A 22853-nucleotide genomic window follows, 5' to 3' on the forward strand; every position below is an offset into this window, starting at 1 on the left:
ATATCATTTTTTTTATTTACTTCTCAACTATACATTTATGCTGTGTTTTTGTGGAAATTTTGAATTTTTTTACCTATTTACTGCACAATTACATAACTAGGCCATAAATTGTCTCATGAAAAATGATTTTTTAAAGAAAAAATCACTTAAATGATGATCTTAATTAAATCTAAATAGTTTTTGGACATTGCTCTATGTGTTAGGGATAGAATACTGACATCTGCTGGTTTGTGGAAAAACTTTAGAAATTATAATTAAAGAAAGAAAGTGCAATGACCACATATATCCAATAGAGGGCCATAGAGACTCATTCATTTTCACTTCATTGTTCTTGATGCTTCAACTTCTCCTCACAACTTTATGATATATATTTTGTGAATATTTATTTAAACATTTTGAAATACATAAAAAATCTGTATTTTTGTCAGAGTTAGAATTTGTTGTTTTCTGATATATTTTGAATTATCTGCTTTTGCAAATTATTATACATACATTTGCAGAACCATTACAAGTCACCACTATGACATGACTGTGGTGTGTGTGTGTGTGTGTGGGTGTGTGTGTGTGTGTGTGTGTGGGTGTGTGTGTGTGTGTGTGTGTACAAGCTTGTTCCATGTTGCATATGTGACATTTTTCAGATTTATGGCAGTTTAGTTGATTTTATTTGCCAATTTCTATAAAAATGCTCTCTGTTGCATTGACATACATGTGTGTGTTTGTGTGTGTTTGTGTGAGTGTGTGTATGAGATAGAAAGTTTGTTCCACTTTGGGTTTATTCTCTAGGACCAGACCTTGATTTAAATGTAATTTTTTTTAGATTTATGCCAGTTTTGTTTATTTTATTTGCCAATTTCTATAAAAATGCTCTCTGTTGCAGGGACATACACGTGTGTGTTTGTGTGTGTTTGTGTGTGTGTGTGTATGAGATAGAAAGTTTGTTCCACTTTGGGTTTATGCTCTAGGACCAGACCTTGATTTAAATGTAAATTTTTTTTAGATTTATGCCAGTTTTATTTATTTTATTTGCCAATTTCTATAAAAATGCTCTCTGTTGCAGTGACATACATGTGTGTGTTTGTGTGTGTTTGTGTGTGTTTGTGTGTGTGTGTGTATGAGATAGAAAGTTCGTTCCACTTTGGGTTTATGCTCTAGGACCAGACCTTGATTTAAATGTACATTTTTTTTAAATTTATGCCAGTTTTGTTTATTTTATTTGCCAATTTCTGTAAAAATGCTCTCTGTTGCAAACACATACATTTGTGTGTTTGTTTATGTGTTTGTGTGTGTGTGTGTGTGTGTGTGTATGAGATAGAAAGTTCGTTCTACTTTTTATTTATGCTCTAGGACCAGACCTTGGTTTATATGTAGAAATTTTCAGATTTATAATGGATTTAATTTTATTTTTTTGACAAACAAAATAAAAAAAAGTCATTTTTTTCATTTTCCCATTCATTTTCAATGTGGGGTCATTTTGACCCCAAAGACCTTAAAAGGTAAATTTTTTTTTACACACCTTTAGAACAACCAAATCAAGCCCAGTTTTTTTGTGCATGTTTAGATAGATTATTTAGGAAAAGTCACAGAGTTTCATGCCCCTGAGATGAAGGTAACATTTTTAAAAAATGAAGGAAAAGTCCATTGGGGTCATATTGACCCCAAAGAGTGATTAAGGGTTAAATAAAAAAATGTAAAAAATCATAGCTTCATCGGAATGATCCGAAATTTGGTGACTTTGTTGGTACTTGGTATATGAACACCCAAAAAAATTGGGGACAGGATTTGAATAGTCTAAGTGGTTGTAAAAAAAATAGTCACACTCAGGACCTTCGGGTCCAAATGGACCCGCCATAGGAAATGAATGGGAAATTGGCAAAAATGTGACAATACTGAGTTTTTTTGTGCGTACAATCTACAAATCAGCCACGATCCAGAAAAAAAGCACACAACAGTGAAGGGGTGAATCTATAAAACATCAAGAGTGCAAAACAGACACATCCACACACACACACACACACACACACACACAAACACACTTTTATACACATACACACTAATAAATTCAGATTACAAAAATCTGTTTTGAATTTTTAAAAATCACAGCTTCATCGGAATGTTACGAAACTAGGTGACTTTTATGGTATTAGGTATGTGAACACACAAAAAATATTGAGGTCATGATCCAAGCATGCTAAGTGGTCATCACACTTCTGCTCTTTGGTCAAAAATGACCCCCATAGGAAATGAATGGGAAATTGTCAAAAATATGAAAACACAGAGGTTTTTTTGCGCATACAATCTACAAATCAGCCAGGATGCAGAAAAAAAGGACTCAACAGTGAAGGGGTGAATCTCTAAAACATCAAGAGTGCAAAACAGACACATCCACACACACACACACACACACACAAACACACTTTTATACACATACACACTAATAAATTCAGATTACAAAAATCTGTTTTGAATTTTTAAAAATCACAGCTTCATCGGAATGTTACGAAACTAGGTGACTTTTATGGTATTAGGTATGTGAACACACAAAAAATATTGAGGTCATGATCCAAGCATGCTAAGTGGTCATCACACTTCTGCTCTTTGGTCAAAAATGACTCCCATAGGAAATGAATGGGAAATTGTCAAAAATATGAAAACAGAGTTTTTTTGTGCATACAATCTACAAATCAGCCAAGGACTCAAAAAAGGACTCAACAGTGAAGGGGTGAATCTCTAAAACATCAAGAGTGCAAAACAGACTAAATCTGTTCAGGCAAAAATCACTAGAATTCGCAAGCCTTTCTACAGAGAGCTGTAAATCCACTAGTGGTAAAAATGTGCTATTGCGTGATAAAAATGCTCAGTGTGTCCACCAGTTGGCGCCCATCTCATTTCAAAAATTGCTTTCATGAGGCCTAGGCTTGACTCTAAAATGAAATACAGCTTTAATAAAAATAAAATAAAAATTATATATATATAAAAAATTTCTATTATATTCAATGGGAAAAAATGGGTCATAATTATTGCATAAATATTAATTATAAATCATAAAATTATCTCAAAACACCAAAAAAGAAAAGAAAAAATATTATAAAAAACAAGTAAAAAAAAAAATATTAAGATTTTTTTATATATATATTAATCCCGCCCTCCGGGTCCATTTGGACCCGAAGGTCCCAAGTGTGACTGTTAAACGAAGGACCCCAGAGGGTTAAGCCGTCCGACGTAGACTGTGTGGTGTAACAGTTCGGTAAGTTAACACACGACTAATCCGTTCTACCACCTCAAATTCAAAACGAAACACATCACTGAATACCAGCGCGCGCGTATTATTCCCAATATATCTTAGTGAGTGGTGTAGCACATAATCTCTTTTTATTAAAAGCGCCTGATTTTAAGAATCGTTGTTGTGTTTCTTTTGAACTGAAAAGACATCAGTTAGACAATATTCTAATTTTAAATTTGGGGTTTCATAAGCTCCAAGCCATAATAAACATTAGACCTACTTAAGTCTCTGCAGCTAGTGTACTTAAATTTTATTTATCTGCAAAATTATGTTGTATACTTACAGTTTTGCACAATATATGTTCTCAAAACTACATACACCCTTTCAAAAAAAAAAACAAAAAAAAAAAAAATACATTTAGCAGTTGTTTAGCAGGGTCTGTGTAACCTGTTCTGAAATGGTTTTATTATAATATCGTTATCGCAAGAGGCTGCAATGTATATCACAATATGGATTTTAGGCCATATCGCCCATCCCTAATTGATAGCCTATAGTAGTTGATAATAACATAGGCCTACCTAATGTTGCCTACGGACGGTAACAGTACAGTAGTAACCTTTTACAGTCTATGAGTAGAACAGCTTTCTCAAGCAGTTTGTGATGCATTTTGGAAACAGGAGATGAGCCCCTGGTCTAATGCGCCACCTGGCTTGAGAAACCCGTTCTCAAAGACTTACTTTTATAGTCATTATTTGGGTAGCACACATACTCTGAATGCCTTCGGCAGAATTCAAATGAGCCATTTTAATCTAGATTAATCTAGATTAATTTCAAAATTAATCTAGATTAATCTAGATTAAAAAAATTAATCTATGCCCACCTCTAATATATATATATATATATATATATATATATATATATATATATATATATATATATATATACATACACACACACACACACGGATATATAACACTTATATACTTTATATATATAGTGTTTTAGATATTTACCGCCACCTATTGGCAGTTTTAGTTTCCTATTTAGAGTATCATTCCTGTGGCTCAAAAAGTAGAGACGCTAGCAATGTTAAGGTCATGGGTTTGATTCCCAGGGAAAGTGTGAACTGCTTGTAATAAGATCAGATATCCATATCAATAGATTGTTTATTTATTTAAAACAGTCAAATACCATGTTCAATTATGTGTGCACCCCCTAATTAATATCCATAAGTTAAGCCTTTGGCATTTTTGTGATGCCTCCCACAGCAGTCCACATCATTTTTCTTGTATCTGAGGAGAGAGCACGTCCTGTTGGTTGTGTAGGTGCTGAAACTTTCCTCAGTCGTGCATACTGTATCAAAGGCCTGTCTTTGCTGCACCAGGGGTTTCTATTTAGAGTTTAAACAAGCAATTAGCATGCACCTTACCGTAGGAAAATAAAAAGTTAGGAGAAACTTTCCTCAGTGCCTTTTCCCTCTCTTTTCACCTCGAAACAATTTTTTTTCTCGCCAATGGATGAGAGCTTGTCTGTGGGCGTCTCTAAGCCCTTTTTTTCTCTTCTAGAGGAGCATTTAATGCCCCTAATGCAAGGTTAGGTGTCACTAGAGATGAAGCAGGCAAGATTTATCTCCTTCTCTATAAACAGCATAGCATAGTATCATTAAAAATGTTCAGCTTTCATTTACTTATTTATATTTGCCTGTCGCCCATGTGGCTTCAAACCCCGATCCACGCTTGGCGGCGGGACGGCATCGCGTACTCTGCTGCGGCAGGTCCCGGGACGGCGCCTGACACCGCTAAACGAAGCGCTCGCGTGTGTGGCGCCCCCTCCACAAGAGCGTACTTCAAAGTGTGTTTTGTAGTGCAACTGTCAACATGGGGGAGCGGAGCGAGGGTGGAGCAGCCTTTGAGCAGCGTAAGGTCTTTACCCATCGTCTCCACGGATGTTCTCTTTGTGCTCGGCACTTGCTCCAAATTGCTATCTCACCGTAGTCACTTTAACCCCCCTCATTCCAACTACTAAAGTTCTTTTCTTTGTATTGTTCCCTTTTTTACTTTCTCCGCGTGCTTCTTTGACTCTAACTAGTGTGGCGTGTTATCTTGGGTGGGACAGCTCTGTCATTAAAGCTGCAGTGCTTGTTGCACCATACAGGATGGCATAACTGTCAGCAGTTAAGTGTAATAGAGCCTCTGACGTGCCACACGCTCTTTATAGCGCTACTTTTGATTGAGCCTTTATTGTTGTTTGCCTTCGTTTCTTTTCTTCCATTAGATTCACTAATGTCGATCTTCATCGCCTCACCTTGACACTCAAACTTTTGTTTACACGCAGTTCAAGGGAGGCTTCTGAAGTCAGACGCGACCCTGATGTGTTTAAAGTGAATACGAAAATAATGACCCCGTTAGGTTGCAATTTAAAGCGTGCTTTGAAGACGACGAATGCCAGGCCGCTCTGAAATCCTCCAGAAATGCTCTAGCTGCAGCTACTGTGTGGACCCTATTGTCAACCCTGAATTAGCGTTTTTTTTTAAGGCTGACTTTAATTGACTTGATTACAGTTTTTAATTCAATTAATTCAGCTATGTGCTGATTAATTCATCTGATTAATTGCATCTATCAAGCTGATCATGAACTTTGTTGAATGATGGAAGCTGAATAGCCTTGAACTCAATGCAAGTAAAACCAAAGAGATTGTAATAGATTTCCGAAAAAATTGTGAATAGTGAAATTGTGAAATCTTACAAATATCTGGGTGTCTACTGAAATAATAAGTTGGACTGGTGTGATCACAGGAATTACTTGTATAAAGAGGGTCAGAGTCGTGTTCACTTGTTGAGACGTTTGAAATATTTTGGGTTGTGTCGAGTATTGTTACGGACTTTCTATGGCACTGTAGTGGCATCTGTAATTTTTTATGCTGTGGTATGCTGGGGTGGGGGGATTTCTGTGAGGGACAAAAACAGACTTGGCTTAAACTGATTGGGAAGGTGTGCTCAGTTATGGGCTGGTCTTTGCCCTCTGTTGATGAAATTGGGCAATAAAGGATGGTAGGGAAACTGTCCTCTCCTCCATGATACAGTGTGTGCTATGTGTAGTTAATATAGCAACAGACTTATCTACCCACGTTTCTCAAAAGAGAGATACAGAAGGTCTTTTCTTCCAACTGCCGTGAGATTGTTTAATCAAATGTGATCAAGACTTGTGTTATTTTGTGTCTGATATTGTTACCATCACGGAGACGTTTTAGACAACCTCGGGTGAGTAAAAATGTGTACCAGATGTCATTTGTGCCAAATAGCATTCGAATTTTAAATATTGAGAAGATATGAATATGATTAGGGGTGGATATGTATGCATAGATTGTATATGTACATATGGCAATGCTATTGTTTTATATTTTGTATGTATATTGTTATGTTGTGTCCGTGTCCTTGTGTGTGGTGTATAGTGAAGCCAAAGACAAATTTCCACTTGTGGAAAATGAAGGAACTAAACTATACTAAACTAAACTATATGTCGTGCTTGTTGTGGTGCATTTGGGGTAGTTTTTTACTTTAATTAATATATTGTATTTTATTTATAGTATGTTACTGCTGTAACAATTAATGGTCAATTAATTTGATGCTTACAGTACGTTTTACCTTTGTGTCCTGATGAAAATCGGTTTAGAGAAAAGTCATTTGTGGATCACATTCAGCTACTGATGCTGTGTTTGTATGTGGCATGGGCAAACCCAGTCTCACACCTTCAAGATGGATGGCTGTGAGATGGACAGACTCCACAGTGTAGGTGGTGACTGATGTTTCTGTTGAGTTGGCAGTACATGGACCACATTTCTTAGGGAATGATGTCAGTCAGTTTGAGGGCCAGATCTGAGGGAAAACCAGTGATCTGTCTGTTTTGCTCAGAGGCACTTGACTGTCTTGCTATGGTGACAACCCTGTGAATGTTGAGCTGGTATATCTTCCCTTCCTGCTCTGTTTCAAAACTTAGTGAGCATCCTCGTTACTTAGCTATGCACAGTTGTAATCGAAATTATTCAACCCCCATTGCAAATCAGGTTTATTGGCTAAATGAACAGACTTTTAGCTGTTTGCAATTAACAAATCAAACAAAAGTAATTGAAATAGATCAACACAACAAATGTTTCAAGTGGTTTCCCCAAATTCAACTGAAAATGCAAATTTTAATGACTTCTGCAGTCTCAAAATTATTCAACCCCTTCAATGGCAAGCATCTTTAGTACTTTAGTAGAACACCCTTTTGCTGTTATGACCCTCTGCAAACGAAATGTATAACCAGAGACCAGATTCTGGCAGCGTTTCTGAGAAATCTTAGCCCATTCCTCTTGAGCAATGGCCTCCAGTTCAGTAATATTCTTGGGTTTGCGTGCTGCAACTGCCTTCTTCAAATCCCACCAGAGATTTTCTATGGGGTTCAAGTCAGGTGACTGTAATGGCCACTGTAGAATCTCCCAGGACGACTTCTGCAACCAAGCCTTGGTGGAATATGAGGTATGTTTGGGATCATTGTCCTGTTGGATGTTCAATGATGGCCAAGCTTCAGCTTCTTCACTGACGGCATGACATTTTCTCCTTCCTTATACTTCAATGAATCCATCTTGCCTTCCACATGCTGCAGGTTTCCAGTGCTAAAGGATGCAAAGCAGCCCCAGAGCATCACCGAACACCACCATGCTTAACTTTAGGCAGTGTTTTTTTCAGCATATGCTTCATAGGGCCGAAAAGTTCCAGTTTTGTTTCATCGCTCCACAGAACAGAATCCCCAAACTTCTGTGCCTTATTTATATGATTTTGAGCAAATCGAAGCCGACTTTTCTTGTGCTTTTGGGTCAGTAGTGGTGTAATCTTGGAGTTCTGGCATGTGTATAGTATGCGCCTTTCTGGGCAAGCTGAAACCTCAGTGCATGTTGCCACCAAGTCTTGCTGCAGGTCTTTTGCAGTCACTCGAGGGCTTTTCTGAATCTGCCTTCTCAGAAATCAGGTTGGAGCCGTTGATAGCTTCCTTTTTCTGTCCCGTCCAGGTAGTGTAACCACTGTTCCTTTAACTTTGAACTTGCAAACTTCCAACAGTGTCTCTAGGAACATTTAGTGCTTTCGCTATTTAAAAAAAAAAAAAAAATTAATCCTGTTTCTTGTTTGTTAATGGCGATGATATCTTCTCTTAACTTTTTGGACCATCCTTTTGACTTAGCCATATTTCTAACATGCAGTCAAACGTGACACTCATCAAACCTAGCCCGTTAAGATATTTCATGTGTTCTAGCTCATGCACACCTGGTGGAACTAATGAAGCCCTTGATTAGTTGCATCAGGTGTGCTTAAGATAACACCTGTTTTGCAGATTTGTGCTGTTGTGAGGGATTCTATTCAGGGGCTTGAATAATTTTGAGACTGCGGAAGTCATTAAAAGTTGCATTTTCAGTTGAGTTTGGGGAAACCACTTGAAACATTTGTTGTGTTGAGATATTTTAATTACTCTTGTTTGATTTGTTCATTGCAAACAGCTGAAAGTCTTCAAATTATGCCAATAAACCTGCTTTTATAATGGGGGTTGAATCATTTTGATTATAACTGTAGGTTGCAACTCTTTGTCATTCAAATAGTACATGGGAGGCTCTATTCTGAAATGATATAATGCAAGCAATGTGAAACCAACATCTGTATACTGAAATATACATAAATACACATAGCACCCACATTTTGGGTTAAGTAGTAAATTAATTATAAATCAAAGTTTTTAATAAACAAATTTTTAAACTTTAATACTGAATGAAATGCACTACTGTACACACCAATATATCCATAATTATAATTCAATGATAGCAAATACACAAAATAGTAAACGTATAAAATTATAGGATTTTTTTTTTCTCTTTTAGACTTACAATTCACAATATTGTTCAAACGTTTAGGGTTGGTAACATATGTTAATGTTTTTGAAAAAAAAAAGTTCCTTATGCTCACCAAGGCTGCATTTATTTGAGAAAAATTCATTAAAACAGTAAAATTGCACAATATTATTTCAATTTAAAATAACTTGATTAAGCTGAATTTTCAGAATCATTACTCCAGTCTTCAGTGTCACATGATCCTTCAGAAATCATTCTAATATGCAGAATTGCTGCTCAAGAAACATTTCTTATTAATATTAAGCATCTAAACTGTTTTCAACATTGATAAATGATCAATGTTGAAAACAGTTGTGCTGCTTAATACTTTTGTGTAAACCGTGATACATTTTTTTAGGATTCTTTGAATAGAAAGTTCAAAAGAACAGCATTTATTTGATATGGACATTTTTTGTTCTCACTTTTGCACAATTGAATGCATCATTGCAGAATAAAAGTAGTGATTTCTTTAAAACAAAACAAAATAAAATAAATAAATAAATAAATAAATAAATAAATCTTACACTGTAAAAAATTTCTAACCCTCCCAAATCAAAAATTTCAAGTGACCGATAACATCTAAATTTTTCAATTGGCCCAAGTGAAATTCTGTAAATTTCGATTCGATTTCGATTGTAAATTTCGATCTACATTGAAAAATGTAGATGTTATTGGTCACTTGAAATTTTTGATTTGGGAGGGTTAGAAATGTTTTACAGTGTACTAACCCCTTACTAAATCCCTATACTGTATATAGGATTTATTTTTTCTGAGCTTGTGTAATGGGCAATACTGGGAGCATCACTAACATGTGATCTGTCAAAATTATAACCAATACAGTGTCTTTCAGTCATATGTGACTGTGAGGATGTAGAATGCCAGTAACTGGTTAACTTGTGGGCTTCTGTGTGACAGCACAAGCTCTGCTCTCCAGCGACACATCACTGAAGCTTCTCATCCTCACCACTATCCCCAGCTATCAATCCGCCCACCTGACCATGTGTGTGTGCTTGTGTGTGTTTTAACAGGTGCAGTACCGAGAGCTGAAAGTGGACCCCAGTCCCAGCCCAAACAAAAGAAAGAAAAATAACCTTGGATAGCTCGTCTCCTCGCACGGACGCTCTCCCAACGCCAAGGAAAAGGAGAGGACTGACCGGCAACCAGCCTCTTTCTGTCTTTCTTCCTCACTTTTTTTCTCTCTGTTTTAGCTGCGGCGTGGAGACTTAAAGAGCGCGGTCAGAGTGAAAACTGGACCATTGTTAATTACCATCCGTCCTTTTTTGGGTTTATTTTTGTGTGGCGAGAAGAGCGGCAAAAGCTCTTGACCCCTTTTAGAGTCAAACAGTCTGGGTTATTTGTCAGCTCTTGCCACTGGCCAGACAGCTCTAAAAGCCAAGGTGTCCTTCCACGGCAGCAAAGGGAGCTGTTCTAACCACAAATAGCAGGATCAGCTGATAATACGCCCACCTGTGCCGACACACCTCGCCTCTACAGAAAGGGAAAACGACGGTGGTTAAGTTGCAGTTTGCACCCTACAATTTGCACGCCGCAGTAACTGCCATATCTAAAGCTATCCTCAGCTGTCGAGCAGCAGTTATCAGAGTCGACAGCTGAGCCTGTTATGGTCCGATTTATGGCTGTAACTAAAGTGCTCATGGAGACAACAAAAAAAAAAGAAAAAGCCATGTCAGTGAGGTTTGCGGTATCTTTACTTTGTTTTGATGTTCTTTTAAAGGTATGAATGATGCATGCTGGGATTGTTAATTGTAAACCTTCTTTGACCAATAGTAGCCATGGCAGTGTCAGCGTTAGCCTTGTCCTCGTAGTGGGGATTGAGAGTTTACGTACCCTTGCTTTATTCCTTTGCTCCCATAACGCAACGCAGTGCCACTACGCTAATAAAGATGTCAGTCTGGGGCAGAGAATGGTGACCGAGTGGAGAGAGAGAGAGAGAGGGGCACGTTCTCATTTGAAAGCAACTTCCTCTGTCAACTCTGCCACCCCGTCCCGTCCCGTCCCGTCCGCCCGACCTCCTGCAGCCACTCAAACTTTGATCTTCATCTCTCAAGGCTGAGCGTGCACGCCTGTTTTACAGAGGAAAAGAAATCTTTCGAAAAATCCCGAACTTGAAGGGCGAATGTCTGTGTGTGTTTTCATTGCTGTGGATTGGCTGCTTGACAAGAAGTCGATAGCCTGTGACAGGCTGCTTTAGGGCCTCGGGGGGTACCGGAGGGCAGAGGTTTACTGACGCCGCTGTGGAGAAAGAGGACGACGCGGGCTGCTTTTTCGGTGCTCCTCCTGTCATTCCTCTCTGTCATTTCCTCCCCTTCATCCATCCGCTTGCGAGGGAGGTCACGGACGGGTCCGCGGGGCGCTCTTGAGGGACCTCGGCGTAGAGAGCGATGAAAAGATCACAGCACAGGCTACATCAGAAAGGACACTAGCCTCATCCCTCTGCCTCCCTCCTGACTTCTCATTTGCCATATCGCATCTATCATATGGAAACACCATTGATTTGTTGGAGGGAATTCCATTACAAAGACAACACAATCCCCACTGAGCAGGACACGGACGGTACTTCAGTGACTCGCGCTCTAAAAAAACAACACACAGATGATCTGAACAGCAGAAAGGATAGTTTTCTAAGCCTGAATGTGTTTGTGAACTGTACGTGTTGATTGGAGTTGATCAATGGGTTTATTGTGAATGGATTTTGCATCCCAAAAGCTTTTCGTTTTGTATAAGTGTACATGCTGTGTTTGCAAGCAAACCAAAGTGGATCTTTTTTTCGAAATTATATATACAGTACTGTGCAAAAGTCTTAAGCACGTTAGTATTTTCACAAAAAACAAAAAACAAAAAAACGTTTCACGTTATTTATGTCTTTTGCTGTAGTGTGTCAGTAGGAAATATCACTTTAGATTTCCAACATTTATTTTTTCATTAATTGTAATAATCCAGTGAGATTTTTGTATGAAGGAGTCTGGCAACATCATCGAATTCGTCTGTGATTACATGAAGAATCAGAAAAAACTGAGACAGACTAAATCCAGAAGAACTTTGACAACGTCTTCAAGACGCTTGAAGAAACCGACCTGCAAAGCTACAGTACTGTGAAGTTTTAGGCACTTGTGTGAAAATGCTGTAATGCAAGGCTGCTTTTAAAAATAATGTCATAATAGAAGTTAATTGATAAAAAAAATCTATTTAACTAAATCAAATCAATATTTGGTGTGAACACCCTTTGCGTTTAAAACAGGTTTTGTCCTAGGTACACTTTTTCAGGTAGCTTTGCAGGAAGGTTTCTTGAAGCGTCTTAGAGACGTTACTGCAGTTCTTCTGGATTTAATCTGTCTCAGTTTTTTCAGTTTCTTCATGTAATCTCGATGATGGTGAGATCAGATCTCCGTGTGGATCTTACCGGCTGTTGTCAGACACACAAATCTCACTGGATTATTACAATTAATGGAAAAGGAATGTTTGGAAATGTAAACTGATATTTCCTACTGACACACTATAGCAAAAGATATAAATAACTGGCTTAAAAGCATTTTTTTTTTTTTTGTGTGTGGGTGAAAATACTAACATGCCTATATATATATATATATATATATATATAGATATATAGATATATATAGAGAGAGAGAGAGTGAGAGTTATGTAGAATGTAACATCCATTAACTGGAAAAAGGATAAAGGCACTTTCATTTATACCAGATTTTTTAAATTATTTATTTGACATAAATCTTATTTTTTTTGTAAATATTCTTGTAAAAAAAAAAAAAAAAGAATATATGTGGTCAAATGTTTATGAAATTGTAATGTGTGTCTGTGTGGAGATTTAAAACCTGTTGCCTGTGATGTCATACTGCTCCCTGTGACTGGCTGAAACAGGTGACAGAACTGACAAAATTGAAACTCAAATATGGACAATATTGAAAATGAAAAATTACAATGAATGGACAATGAATAATTACAATCATTTATGTACATTACTTTTAAAGATGTTTTGTTTCTTATATATATATATAATTATTGCTTGCTTTCATCAATAAAAAAAAAAATCTCTAAGCATGTAAACAAGGATGTGTACATTGCTATTTTAGTATACAGTATTGATTCATATCTTGAGTTAGCTTTTTAGCTTAAATTTGATTTCAGTTTTAGTCATTTTAGTATGTAAGCTGTAATAAAATGTTACATTTTTTAAGCTTAGCTTTTCATCTAAAATGTACATTTTAGTTTTATTTCAATTAACGAAAAAAGAAAAAGTTTTCGTTTTTTGGATGTGCGATTTGCATCTGTACTTTGAAAAGTGATTGTGTTTGCATACTGAAGGCACAAGGCCTCCTCTCTAGATCAGCTCTTAGTTGTGGGTCTTTTATATGCAAACACACAGGTATGTACAAGCTGTTTCATCTTTCAAACACAAGAGTCATCCATTTCTTACACCTTCACCAGTGCTGCTATATTTCAAGGCTTTCACCATGAGCCAAGTTTCCCTTCCGAACACCTCACGATGTAAGCGCTCTTCACACACTCTCAGAGTGATGGAAGAACAGTGTGTTCCTCCACAGGGGCCAAAAGGGGCTCCCCTGTGCTCTCAGCCTCTGTGGCCCCTGATCATTTGTTAGTCTGGATGTTTCTTCCCTGTCTGATCCCTGCTGTTATTCAATATGACACCGTAGCATCACACGGCGTGATCCAGTACAAACAGCGGCGCTGCCAGACGCTAATAATCAGGGCCACGCTGAAAGCAAGAACACTTGAGCTTGTTATTTATTAACCTCGGCATCCTCCATCGCTCTTGGGCTGTCAGACTCAGACCATCCGCAGAGTCTTGATTTCTAATCCCAAACCCGGCCGCCGTGATCCCTGGTCACCTCCGGATACTCGCTTGGATTGTAGTTGAAAAGGGCATGATCAGGAAACGGCTCATTCCTCATGGAGGTCTTTGGTAGATTTCTTGCTTTTGTACTAGAATCGGTTGTTTGGAAGGGATTGATTGTTAACCCCACATGGCACACATATGTGTTCCCTCCATCATCCTGGATCAGAGAACTGGGAGATGTCATCTTGTAGGCTGGACCTCAACTAAAGTTAAGTTTGTTCATTTGGAACAGTGGCAATGAGGTGTATTGCTGAGTTGTCTAATGGACTGTAAGATATATATGCTAAAGTGAAAAGTTATTTCTCATGATCTCATGTGAATTTCTATAAAAGGTTTTTTTTTTTTTTTTTTTTTAAGTAAATGAGTTGGACCAGATAGACACTCAAGTGTCTAGCATTCATGTGAACTTCAAATCGATTGCCATTGCCTGCCATTGACGGAAATTTCCGTCTTTCTGCATTTCCACTGTTATATGGTAGGGGGCGCTATGATGCACCTTCTGAAAGAGTAATGAATCTACTGATCAAAGCACATAAGAAAAAGAAGCAGAAATAAGATGCATATGTAAAATAATGCGATCATTAAACCGTATATAAATCTGCCTAATGTTACTGAATGAAATGTCGACCCATGAGGTAAAGGACTGTGCAAGCATTAGGGGTGTTGATGGACTCGATCTACTTCATCAATGTTTTGATCATCTTTCTAAATCCGATCTGGATGTCTTTGATAAAAAAATCGATTTTCTCAGCTTTTTGCTCAAAAGGTTGCTTTTTTTTTAAACGAAACACCCACATTTAATGGTTGATAAAAATAAAAATAAATAAAAAAATGCATTAAGTTAGAATAAAAATATATTGATATATTGCATATTCAGATATTAGTACAACAAAATATTCTGGGGGCCATGAACATTTTGTGAAAATGATCAAAAATTTTAGAAGTGGCTGGCAACTTTAAAAAAAGCGCTGGCGGGGAAAGAGTTAAATGCATCCCAGGATGCATCTTATGAAGTTAGTTGATAGAATGTCTAAATTGTGTTGAGCTGCAATCGAGACATACAAATATTAGTATAGCCAGTTCTGATCTAATGTGTTTGTTCACGACATCATTTTTGTGTCCATTTTGTGCTATTTTATAGTTTTAAAGACTAAAATGTGGAGTATAGTTCTAATAAAGAGTGCATACTGTAAGTATGGCCACACTTTTGCCCGGTTGAAAACATTGAAATCTATTTGCAAGTTTCAAATCATGTTTATTTTAATTTAAACTTTTAGCTTACAGTTAAAAAATGTCTAGTGTTTTACAAAAATATTTTGGAACAAACAATCAAATACTCCCCAGTTTTGCATATATTAACCAAACAGCAAAGACAAAACAGTGCACAATGTTACAGATAAGAATGAATATTAATTGAAAACTCAATTAATATTCATTATTTGTATCCATTCAAAACTTAACAGCACAATTCGTTTTAACCAGCTTTACCACAGGTCTACAGATACATGCCCATTTCTTCTTGTTTCTCCATAGGGAATCTTTTAGAACGAGTCAAAATCAGATTGTCCAGTGATCAGTGCCGCCCCCTCCGCCTGCAGGTCTACAAGCAGCTGCACAAACAGGCTGGTTTGATCCCCATGACAGTGTCTCAGTGCGGGGCTCACCTGTGACACATACTGCTCCAAATTCAACACAGTCCTCAGGTCCTCAGCCAGGCTCACCGCACAGGAATCTCCCCAGGTGGAGGCTAGCGTGCCCGGACGGAGACGAATCAGGGTGCAGCACACAGTGGGACTAAGGTCCAGAGGTGTAAGTTGGGTTTTGTAGGTAGGCACGTGTCGCTCTTGAAGGTAGGTGAGGAACAGGCAGCTAAGCACCCATGAGCAGGACTCAATGAAGGGAACATCCCGCACCTGCGAGCAAGGAGCGTCCAGAGCTTTGTCACCTTCTTCCGCACAGCGAAGGAGCTCCTCGCGTAAGGCCTCGAGAGAAACCAGGTCCAGAGGGGTCTGACCTTCATTGTCACGCAAGTGTAGAAGAGGAGAGCCTGGAAAGGAACAAGGAAAAAAAAAATGCATTACAACAGCATCAAGCATTTGACATGATCTGACGCAGTTAAGATCAAGTGCTGCTAATTATTTACAAGATCAGCAAGCCATCCTTCAGCTCTTTTTAGAGAGCAACGGGGTCAAGCTTTTGGTTTGGTGGTTATTTTGAACCAGCTGGCTGACTAGCTTAAACAACATCTTAGGAGCATATCGCTAGACCATGTTAACCATTTAAGAGCAGAAAACATGCTGGGCTGGTTTAATCTGTTGTTTTTCAGCAGGGTTGGGCTGGTTGAGGTCATTCCACTTTGGTCAATTTACGCTGTTTAGGTGAATGACGTCACATCAACACATTTAGCAATGGGCAACGTCAACAGCAAACTGAGTCATTATTGTTCAATGTCAAAATCCAATCTGCTGAATTGGTTTAGTTTATTAAACACAGTCAGTCATCCTGAGTAATTAAAACCATGGTTTTTTTTAATCAAATAAAGTTGGACAAATATACAGCAGCTCTGTGAGGAGGAGGAAGAAATATCTTTCAAGCACCATTCGTTTGGTAGGGAAACTTGGCTAGCATCACAGCTAACTTATGCTAACACACAATTAACAGGCTAAAAACTCAGTGAAAATCAAAGTGGAACTTATCATTTACATAATTAAGACAGAACAGATCTTCAATGGTTTAAATATAAAAGTTCTACGTATAAGAATTAGCTATTTTTCCTATCTTTAATGTAAACACTTCTGAAGAGATTAGCATCAGCATGCTCCTACTGAAAATGTACTGAGGTGCTACACTGATGCTGTTGGATTGTACCATGGTATCTACATGGTACTCAAAGGGATTTCAAAAAATACCATGTTACTTGTTCAATAAACCTGGTATCCATGATACTTTTTACTGTTAGCGTGGCCTCAACCGGTCATCGACATTGTTGAAGTTAATGATTAAGTTAATGATTTTCAGATCCGTAAATAATGTATAACACAAATCAATCTAAAAATTTCAACAAACTAATTTCCTTCAACTTCAGTTCTTTGCAATAATACATTTAATATATAATAAAAAATAATACATAATTCCCAGAATAATGCATTGGATTTTCACAACAGAGCTTGTAGATACCCATACATGTACGTGTTAAATGACTGTTTCTCTCTTCTGTGACCACAGTTAAAGTGGCTTTAGTGTTGCTGAAGTTAAAGCCCATACACACTCGTTCTTGGCTTAGCAAACGCCAGCCGTGTCAAGTGGGCTCTCTGTTTACATTTAGTTCTCCCTATTTCTATGGGAAACTGCTCTTGATGATACTTGACTCTTAAACCCCTGAGCTAATGTGGCAGCCGTTCTGCTAAAGCTCAGACAACTCTGCACCACTCTTAAAAGCTTTGCCGTGCTTTCCGCTTGGTGTTGATGCTCAGACAAAGTCCTATTATCAAAAGACAGGATCATTGTGTGCACAAGTGCAAAAAAGAAAAGAAAAATGCTGCTTTATATTACAGAATTACCAAAGAACAGAATACAAATCTCCTTCCTCTCTCTTTTACATCATAATTGTCAATCTGTTTCAATTAAACTTTAATTAATTTTCGAAAATGCACACATAATAAAATATGATCAGATACCATCACCATACCTTACATAGCTTTATTTTGTTAAGGAAATCTGTTTATACTGACAAATAACTCCTGGTATACTTTGGTTAAAAAAAAAAAAAGTGGATTTTTAAACCTGCTGAGGTCAAGGAGCTGAAGAAGAGAGTAAGTCCATGAGACAGAATCAAGGAAAAGAACAACAAATTTCTTCAGAACAGGTCATCACCGTGACCCCCCTCCATGGATGAGACTTTGCCCAGAGCTCAGGCAAGAACTTCACTGGTTTAAGGTCAGAGTGCACCTCTCTGAATCCTTGACAGATGCATTCAACATGTACGTTTTGGCTTTAGGGAAAACATTGTTATTTGACAGGAAGAAAACACCTTTTTCATTTCAATGCTTACAGTAAGACTTTCAAATACAGTGACAATTCAATAAAGCTGCAAATGTCTATTCTTTGTTGAAGGGAGAGGCCTTGGATTGCCTCCAGCTTCCCCCTGCTTGATGTTCCACAGCTTAAAAATTGGACAGAGAGAAGGACATGCTTTATGCATGCTTAAATGGTACCCAAGCTCTGAAAAGGTTTTTTTTTTTTTCCTTGTAAGGTGAACGGGAATGTTTGTGTCCTTCATGACACACTAGACTTTCAAACATCTCTTTTTATTTATACCAAAATGGGCGCACACACTAAGTCACGCTCAAGTGCTTCATCTCGCACTATAAGTCATCTCGACACCACACCGCAAGCACATGATGAAATATAGCATCGGTATTCAACTAAAAACATTAATAAAGCATATACGAATATTACGGGAGTGTTTAAGCAACTATTTTGCTGCAATTGTACTATTATACCATGTTCTTTAGGCTACTAGCCCAGAACACCAAAAAAACAACAACCAAAAAACACCTTAAATAAACCTTGGTACACAATGAATCCTCGCTGTCGGGTTTGTCAGAGAATCTTTCTCATTCAAAATACACACTTAACATAGCCCGTCCGCCATCACTGGAATCAGGTAGGCCGCTTTGTCAATGGCGGTCCCACTGCAGAGCTGTCAAATACTGACAGGCCGAAACCTGGAATGTGACAAAGGCTGAGACGGGGCCCTGCTTTCCCGACCGCCCTCACAAATGTGCGCTCGCCAGCGACTGCTGATGAATGCAAGATATGAGTAGGTCTCCCTCCCCCCGGACGGCACGATCAGTCGTAACCCTTTCTTCACAATGGCCCATGAAACACACATCTGTCAGCGCTTAGCCACGTAGATGCACCCACAGCCGCTGGAGTGGTCAGCCGGGGGTTTTGATACGATACTGGCGCATTCGTCATACTGACCGATTGAAGTGAGTCCAGGTACTGGCGTGAAGTGTCAGGTACTCCGCTCGGCAGATAAATAAAACACCTGGGGGTATTAAATGCCAGAGATGGTAATTATGCCCCCCGCACAGGCGACAACAATTCGGGGGGATTCATCCCTCGCAGATATTTGCTCCTCTGCCACAGATGAGCTACAGCTAACGTGCATGTAACCCACACATCAGTCAGGAGCAAAGCAAGCCGCCCCTTAGCCTTTAGAGGGCAGACGAAGACTAGAAATAGAGAGGTGGAGGAGGGGAGGCAGAAACAAGAGCGAAAACCATTCCATCCGTTCTGTATCCACACATATTTAATCTAGACAACACAAGCCCTTAGTCTATGAACCCACGATACACTTCTTTGTCATGCTGTGAACCCGCAGACGCACACCGACCCAACGGAAGTCTGTTTGTGTGTGTGTGTGTGTGTGTGAAATCACATTATACTGACTAACAGAGATTGACCAAGACAAAAGACCAGGCAGGCTCAGATTAGGACAGATTACTGTGCATGGGGGGCACAACAGGAGCTTTTTGTAACCTGATTCCCTGGCATCACACTCGAGCGACACTGGCCCCTCCCTGCTTCGCATAACAAACACAACGCAGACGACCCTTGATGCCTCCATGCCAGACTGATAAAGATAGGTGCCATTCATCCCACCTAGATTATCAGAGCAGCACAGTGTGGTTTATGGCACACAGATGGAGCCGCATAAAGATTTGAGTGTTTCAGCGGTCTAGTCTCAGCCTCACACGGCACACTGGACCACAGTCAGAAACATATTGCACATAAAAAGGGCAAGAGCTAGATGAAATGATCTGGTTCTGGTCTGATTAACTTCTGGGGGTCAAGGTGCATCAAGTTTGCTTTAAAACTAATTTGGTTTGTGCAATGAAAACTGATCCATGGATTGCATAAATTATGCCTGATTAATATTAATATTGACATTATTTGTTAAAATACAAATCAAATACAAATATATATTTTTCATTTCATATTTTAACAATTTAATTTTATATTTAAATAGTAAAACAGTATTAGCATTAATGTTAGTATAAACTACTCGAGTTTTGTTTGAACACCTCAGGAAAAAAAAAGGTACAAAAGCTGTCCCTGGGTTGGAACACTTTGTACCTCATTTACCCCTACAGGGTGCATATTAGCACATAAAGTGTACATAGTACCCAAATGATACATATTGGTATCTTTTAGGGGCATTCGCTCTTGAGGAACGTTTTCATAATTCCTATAACTATTGATGGAAGTACCTGCTTTTTGGCGTGTTCTCACTGCAGGAACTGGGAACGATTTTAGTTATAAGAACGCCTTTTGAGGGGGAACTTAATTAGCTCCTACTTCAGATTAGGGAGTAGTACCACAATAGGAACTACCAGTGACGTAAGTGTGTTAATTGGCTGAATGCACGCCATACGAAACGCCAGCACCCACCATTTTTAAAAAGTCACGAACATAGAAAACAGCGCTAAGACATAAACATACAGAAAGCATGTTAAAGTCATTTACCTGTCGTATTTGTCTGCGGCATTGTGTTATTTTCTCAGCCTCGATGTGTACTGTAGCATTGCAAGTTGTCATATGAGTACTGCATGAGTTTTCGTCTCTTAGCCCTCCTTTTTGCTCTTTTAATTGCATAACTTTAACGTCCTACAGAACATTCCATTCCACAGCTCTGATCATGGCATCCTCGATCCTTCGGTTGTTGAATGCCGTGCTCATATGACGTTTCTGTCGGCCGGCCTATGTCACTTCAGACTTCCTACTGGCTGTGCGAATGTAACCAGGAAAATGGCCCTAGGAGAAAACTTAGTACTCTGGGGATCACCCTGGTGGCTAGTTCCTATAACTGAGTTCCTATAACTAGTTAGTAGTAAGTAGTAGTAGTAGTAGTAGTAGTAAGGCAGTTATAGGCCTTTTGATGAGGTACCTTTCACCAAGAAAGTACCTTTTGAAAGGCTATCAACAGGGTTTGAAATAAACTTTTTTACTCACCAGCCAAATTGGCTAATAAATTAAGTCACCGGCTATTCAGAACTTCTAGCCAAAACAAAAATATCTGAAATAAACCAGATTATCAAAGTCACAGCTTACATTTAAATATATTTATTATTAAATCTGATTCCGATTCATTGTATTGCTTTCAGCTCCAGGGCAGTCAATCACTTTTTGCGGATACCATTCAAATAAAATAAAAATAAAAACTAAATTATTCTCTAATAATTGCCATGAGTTTACCTGCACATAGCAATAAAGACTTTTTGCCCAAAAGTCTTGGACATGTGGAATTTATGGAAACGTGTTGGAAAAAGTGGCCTCTTAATTGTCTCCTAGGGCTTTGGCGAAGAGTTAACCAGTTGCACAGCATACGGGAAGTGTGGCGGACATCACGGATAGGCTTATCACACACCGGTTGCGTCATTGTGTACTGTACTCGCATTCCCATGTTCGAGACAGTAGTCCAAAACAGTGAATCAGTGAATAAAAGTTCACTTCAAGAATGAACAAAGTGGTGTCAATGAGTTTGAATGAAGGTATTCGAAAAAAACAGCACAAACGGAAAGAGAAAACGCAATCTAAATGATCTCTATATGAAGCATATTTATTCAAGCCACAAAAACAAACCTGCTACTGAAACAATGAAGAAAAAACAACAACAAAAAAACCCCACAATACACAATCTTTAGGGAGAAGTCAGTATGTTTGTACATTTGTCCGAAATCGTCGTTGTTTATTGGAACGTTGTGTGAGTGACGCATGATTTTGAACAGCCAGAGTCGTAGCTGGGCACCAATGAGATTACAATGCTGCAAAAATAGAAACCAATGCGACAGACAAAATGTCCTGCTGTCACGATTGTGGCTGTTGTCATTACTGTGCAAGTATTCTCACACATATTTCAAAGAATCTGTGCCATTTGCAAAGAAAAAAGCTTGCTACAAGTTTGATGGAACTCATACACACCAAATTCAGAGTCAAACATTCGGTATTGATCCTAACAGTGGCACAGCTGAAAGCCTGGTGAGCTCAGTGTGAGGAAGTGACTTAGTTAATTATGCATTTTAATAGGAGAAAAATTATGCAGAGGAAGCTCAAAGGCACTCGCAATCAGAGGGAGAGAGAGACTGAATAAAAGAAAAACAGGGATAGAGGGAGAGAAGTCTGAGAAGAGAAGCTGATTAATGTATTTGGTGTGACTAGCACAAACAAACAAACAGAGCATGAGGAGTTGTGTAATGACTAAATCGAGAGCTTTGCCAGAGCTTTAATCTAATGTGGCTTCAATGCAAAATGCGAGGGGGAAATACTCCTATTAATGTACACAGAGAGGAAGAAAAGGAGAACAACTGCGTTTGAACTCAGCCTTATTAACAAAGACATTGAGCCATCGTTTGTCATTACAGTGCTGGAGCGACGACGCCGAGGATCTCTAAGCCTTTAAGTGTTTTATACTCTAATACCACAACAAAAAGAAATCATGGCCCTTTTGTTACTCTGAGTTACAGTCTATACTATTGACGACGGGTAGGAAATATAGTTGAGAAATGATTGATGTATGGTAACATTTTGGAGACAACAACACTTCTAAGAACTTCAGAAAGTCATGAGACAATGCTGGAGAAGTTCAGTGACATGGATTACAGTTACACTCATCAAGGCTGTTTGGGTAAAAACTGATCTATTGTGACAATAGCCGCGTTTCCATTACCCTTCAAATTGCGCAAATTGAAAATACGCTTAATTTCGCAAAGATTCCCATAAAAAGTTTTTACGCTCGCATGAGGTGGTTTTTCAGGCAATTCG

The 22853-nt window shown here is 38.5% G+C and overlaps 2 protein-coding genes across 6 annotated transcripts in view; one reads left to right on the forward strand and one right to left on the reverse strand.

Annotated features, from left to right (window-relative positions):
* mctp1a (multiple C2 domains, transmembrane 1a) overlaps positions 1 to 22853 on the forward strand; it is a 302675-nt gene that overhangs the window by 193603 nt on the left and 86219 nt on the right. For all 5 annotated transcript variants that reach the window (XM_079870387.1, XM_079870388.1, XM_079870390.1 and 2 more), the window contains one exon: positions 10162 to 12404. In XM_079870387.1, the coding sequence (XP_079726513.1) occupies positions 10162 to 10233 (72 nt within the window). In that variant the 3' untranslated portion in view covers positions 10234 to 12404. The remainder of the gene's footprint in view (positions 1 to 10161; positions 12405 to 22853) is intronic.
* Positions 14379 to 22853, reverse strand: part of slf1 (SMC5-SMC6 complex localization factor 1) — a 41814-nt gene continuing 33339 nt past the window's right edge. The window contains exon 19 of the mRNA XM_079870702.1: positions 14379 to 16071. Coding sequence (XP_079726828.1) covers positions 15566 to 16071 — 506 coding nt within the window. The 3' untranslated portion in view covers positions 14379 to 15565. The remainder of the gene's footprint in view (positions 16072 to 22853) is intronic.

Source organism: Squalius cephalus, assembly GCF_949319135.1.
Source record: "Squalius cephalus genome assembly, chromosome: 5".
Lineage (NCBI taxonomy): Eukaryota > Metazoa > Chordata > Actinopteri > Cypriniformes > Leuciscidae > Squalius > Squalius cephalus.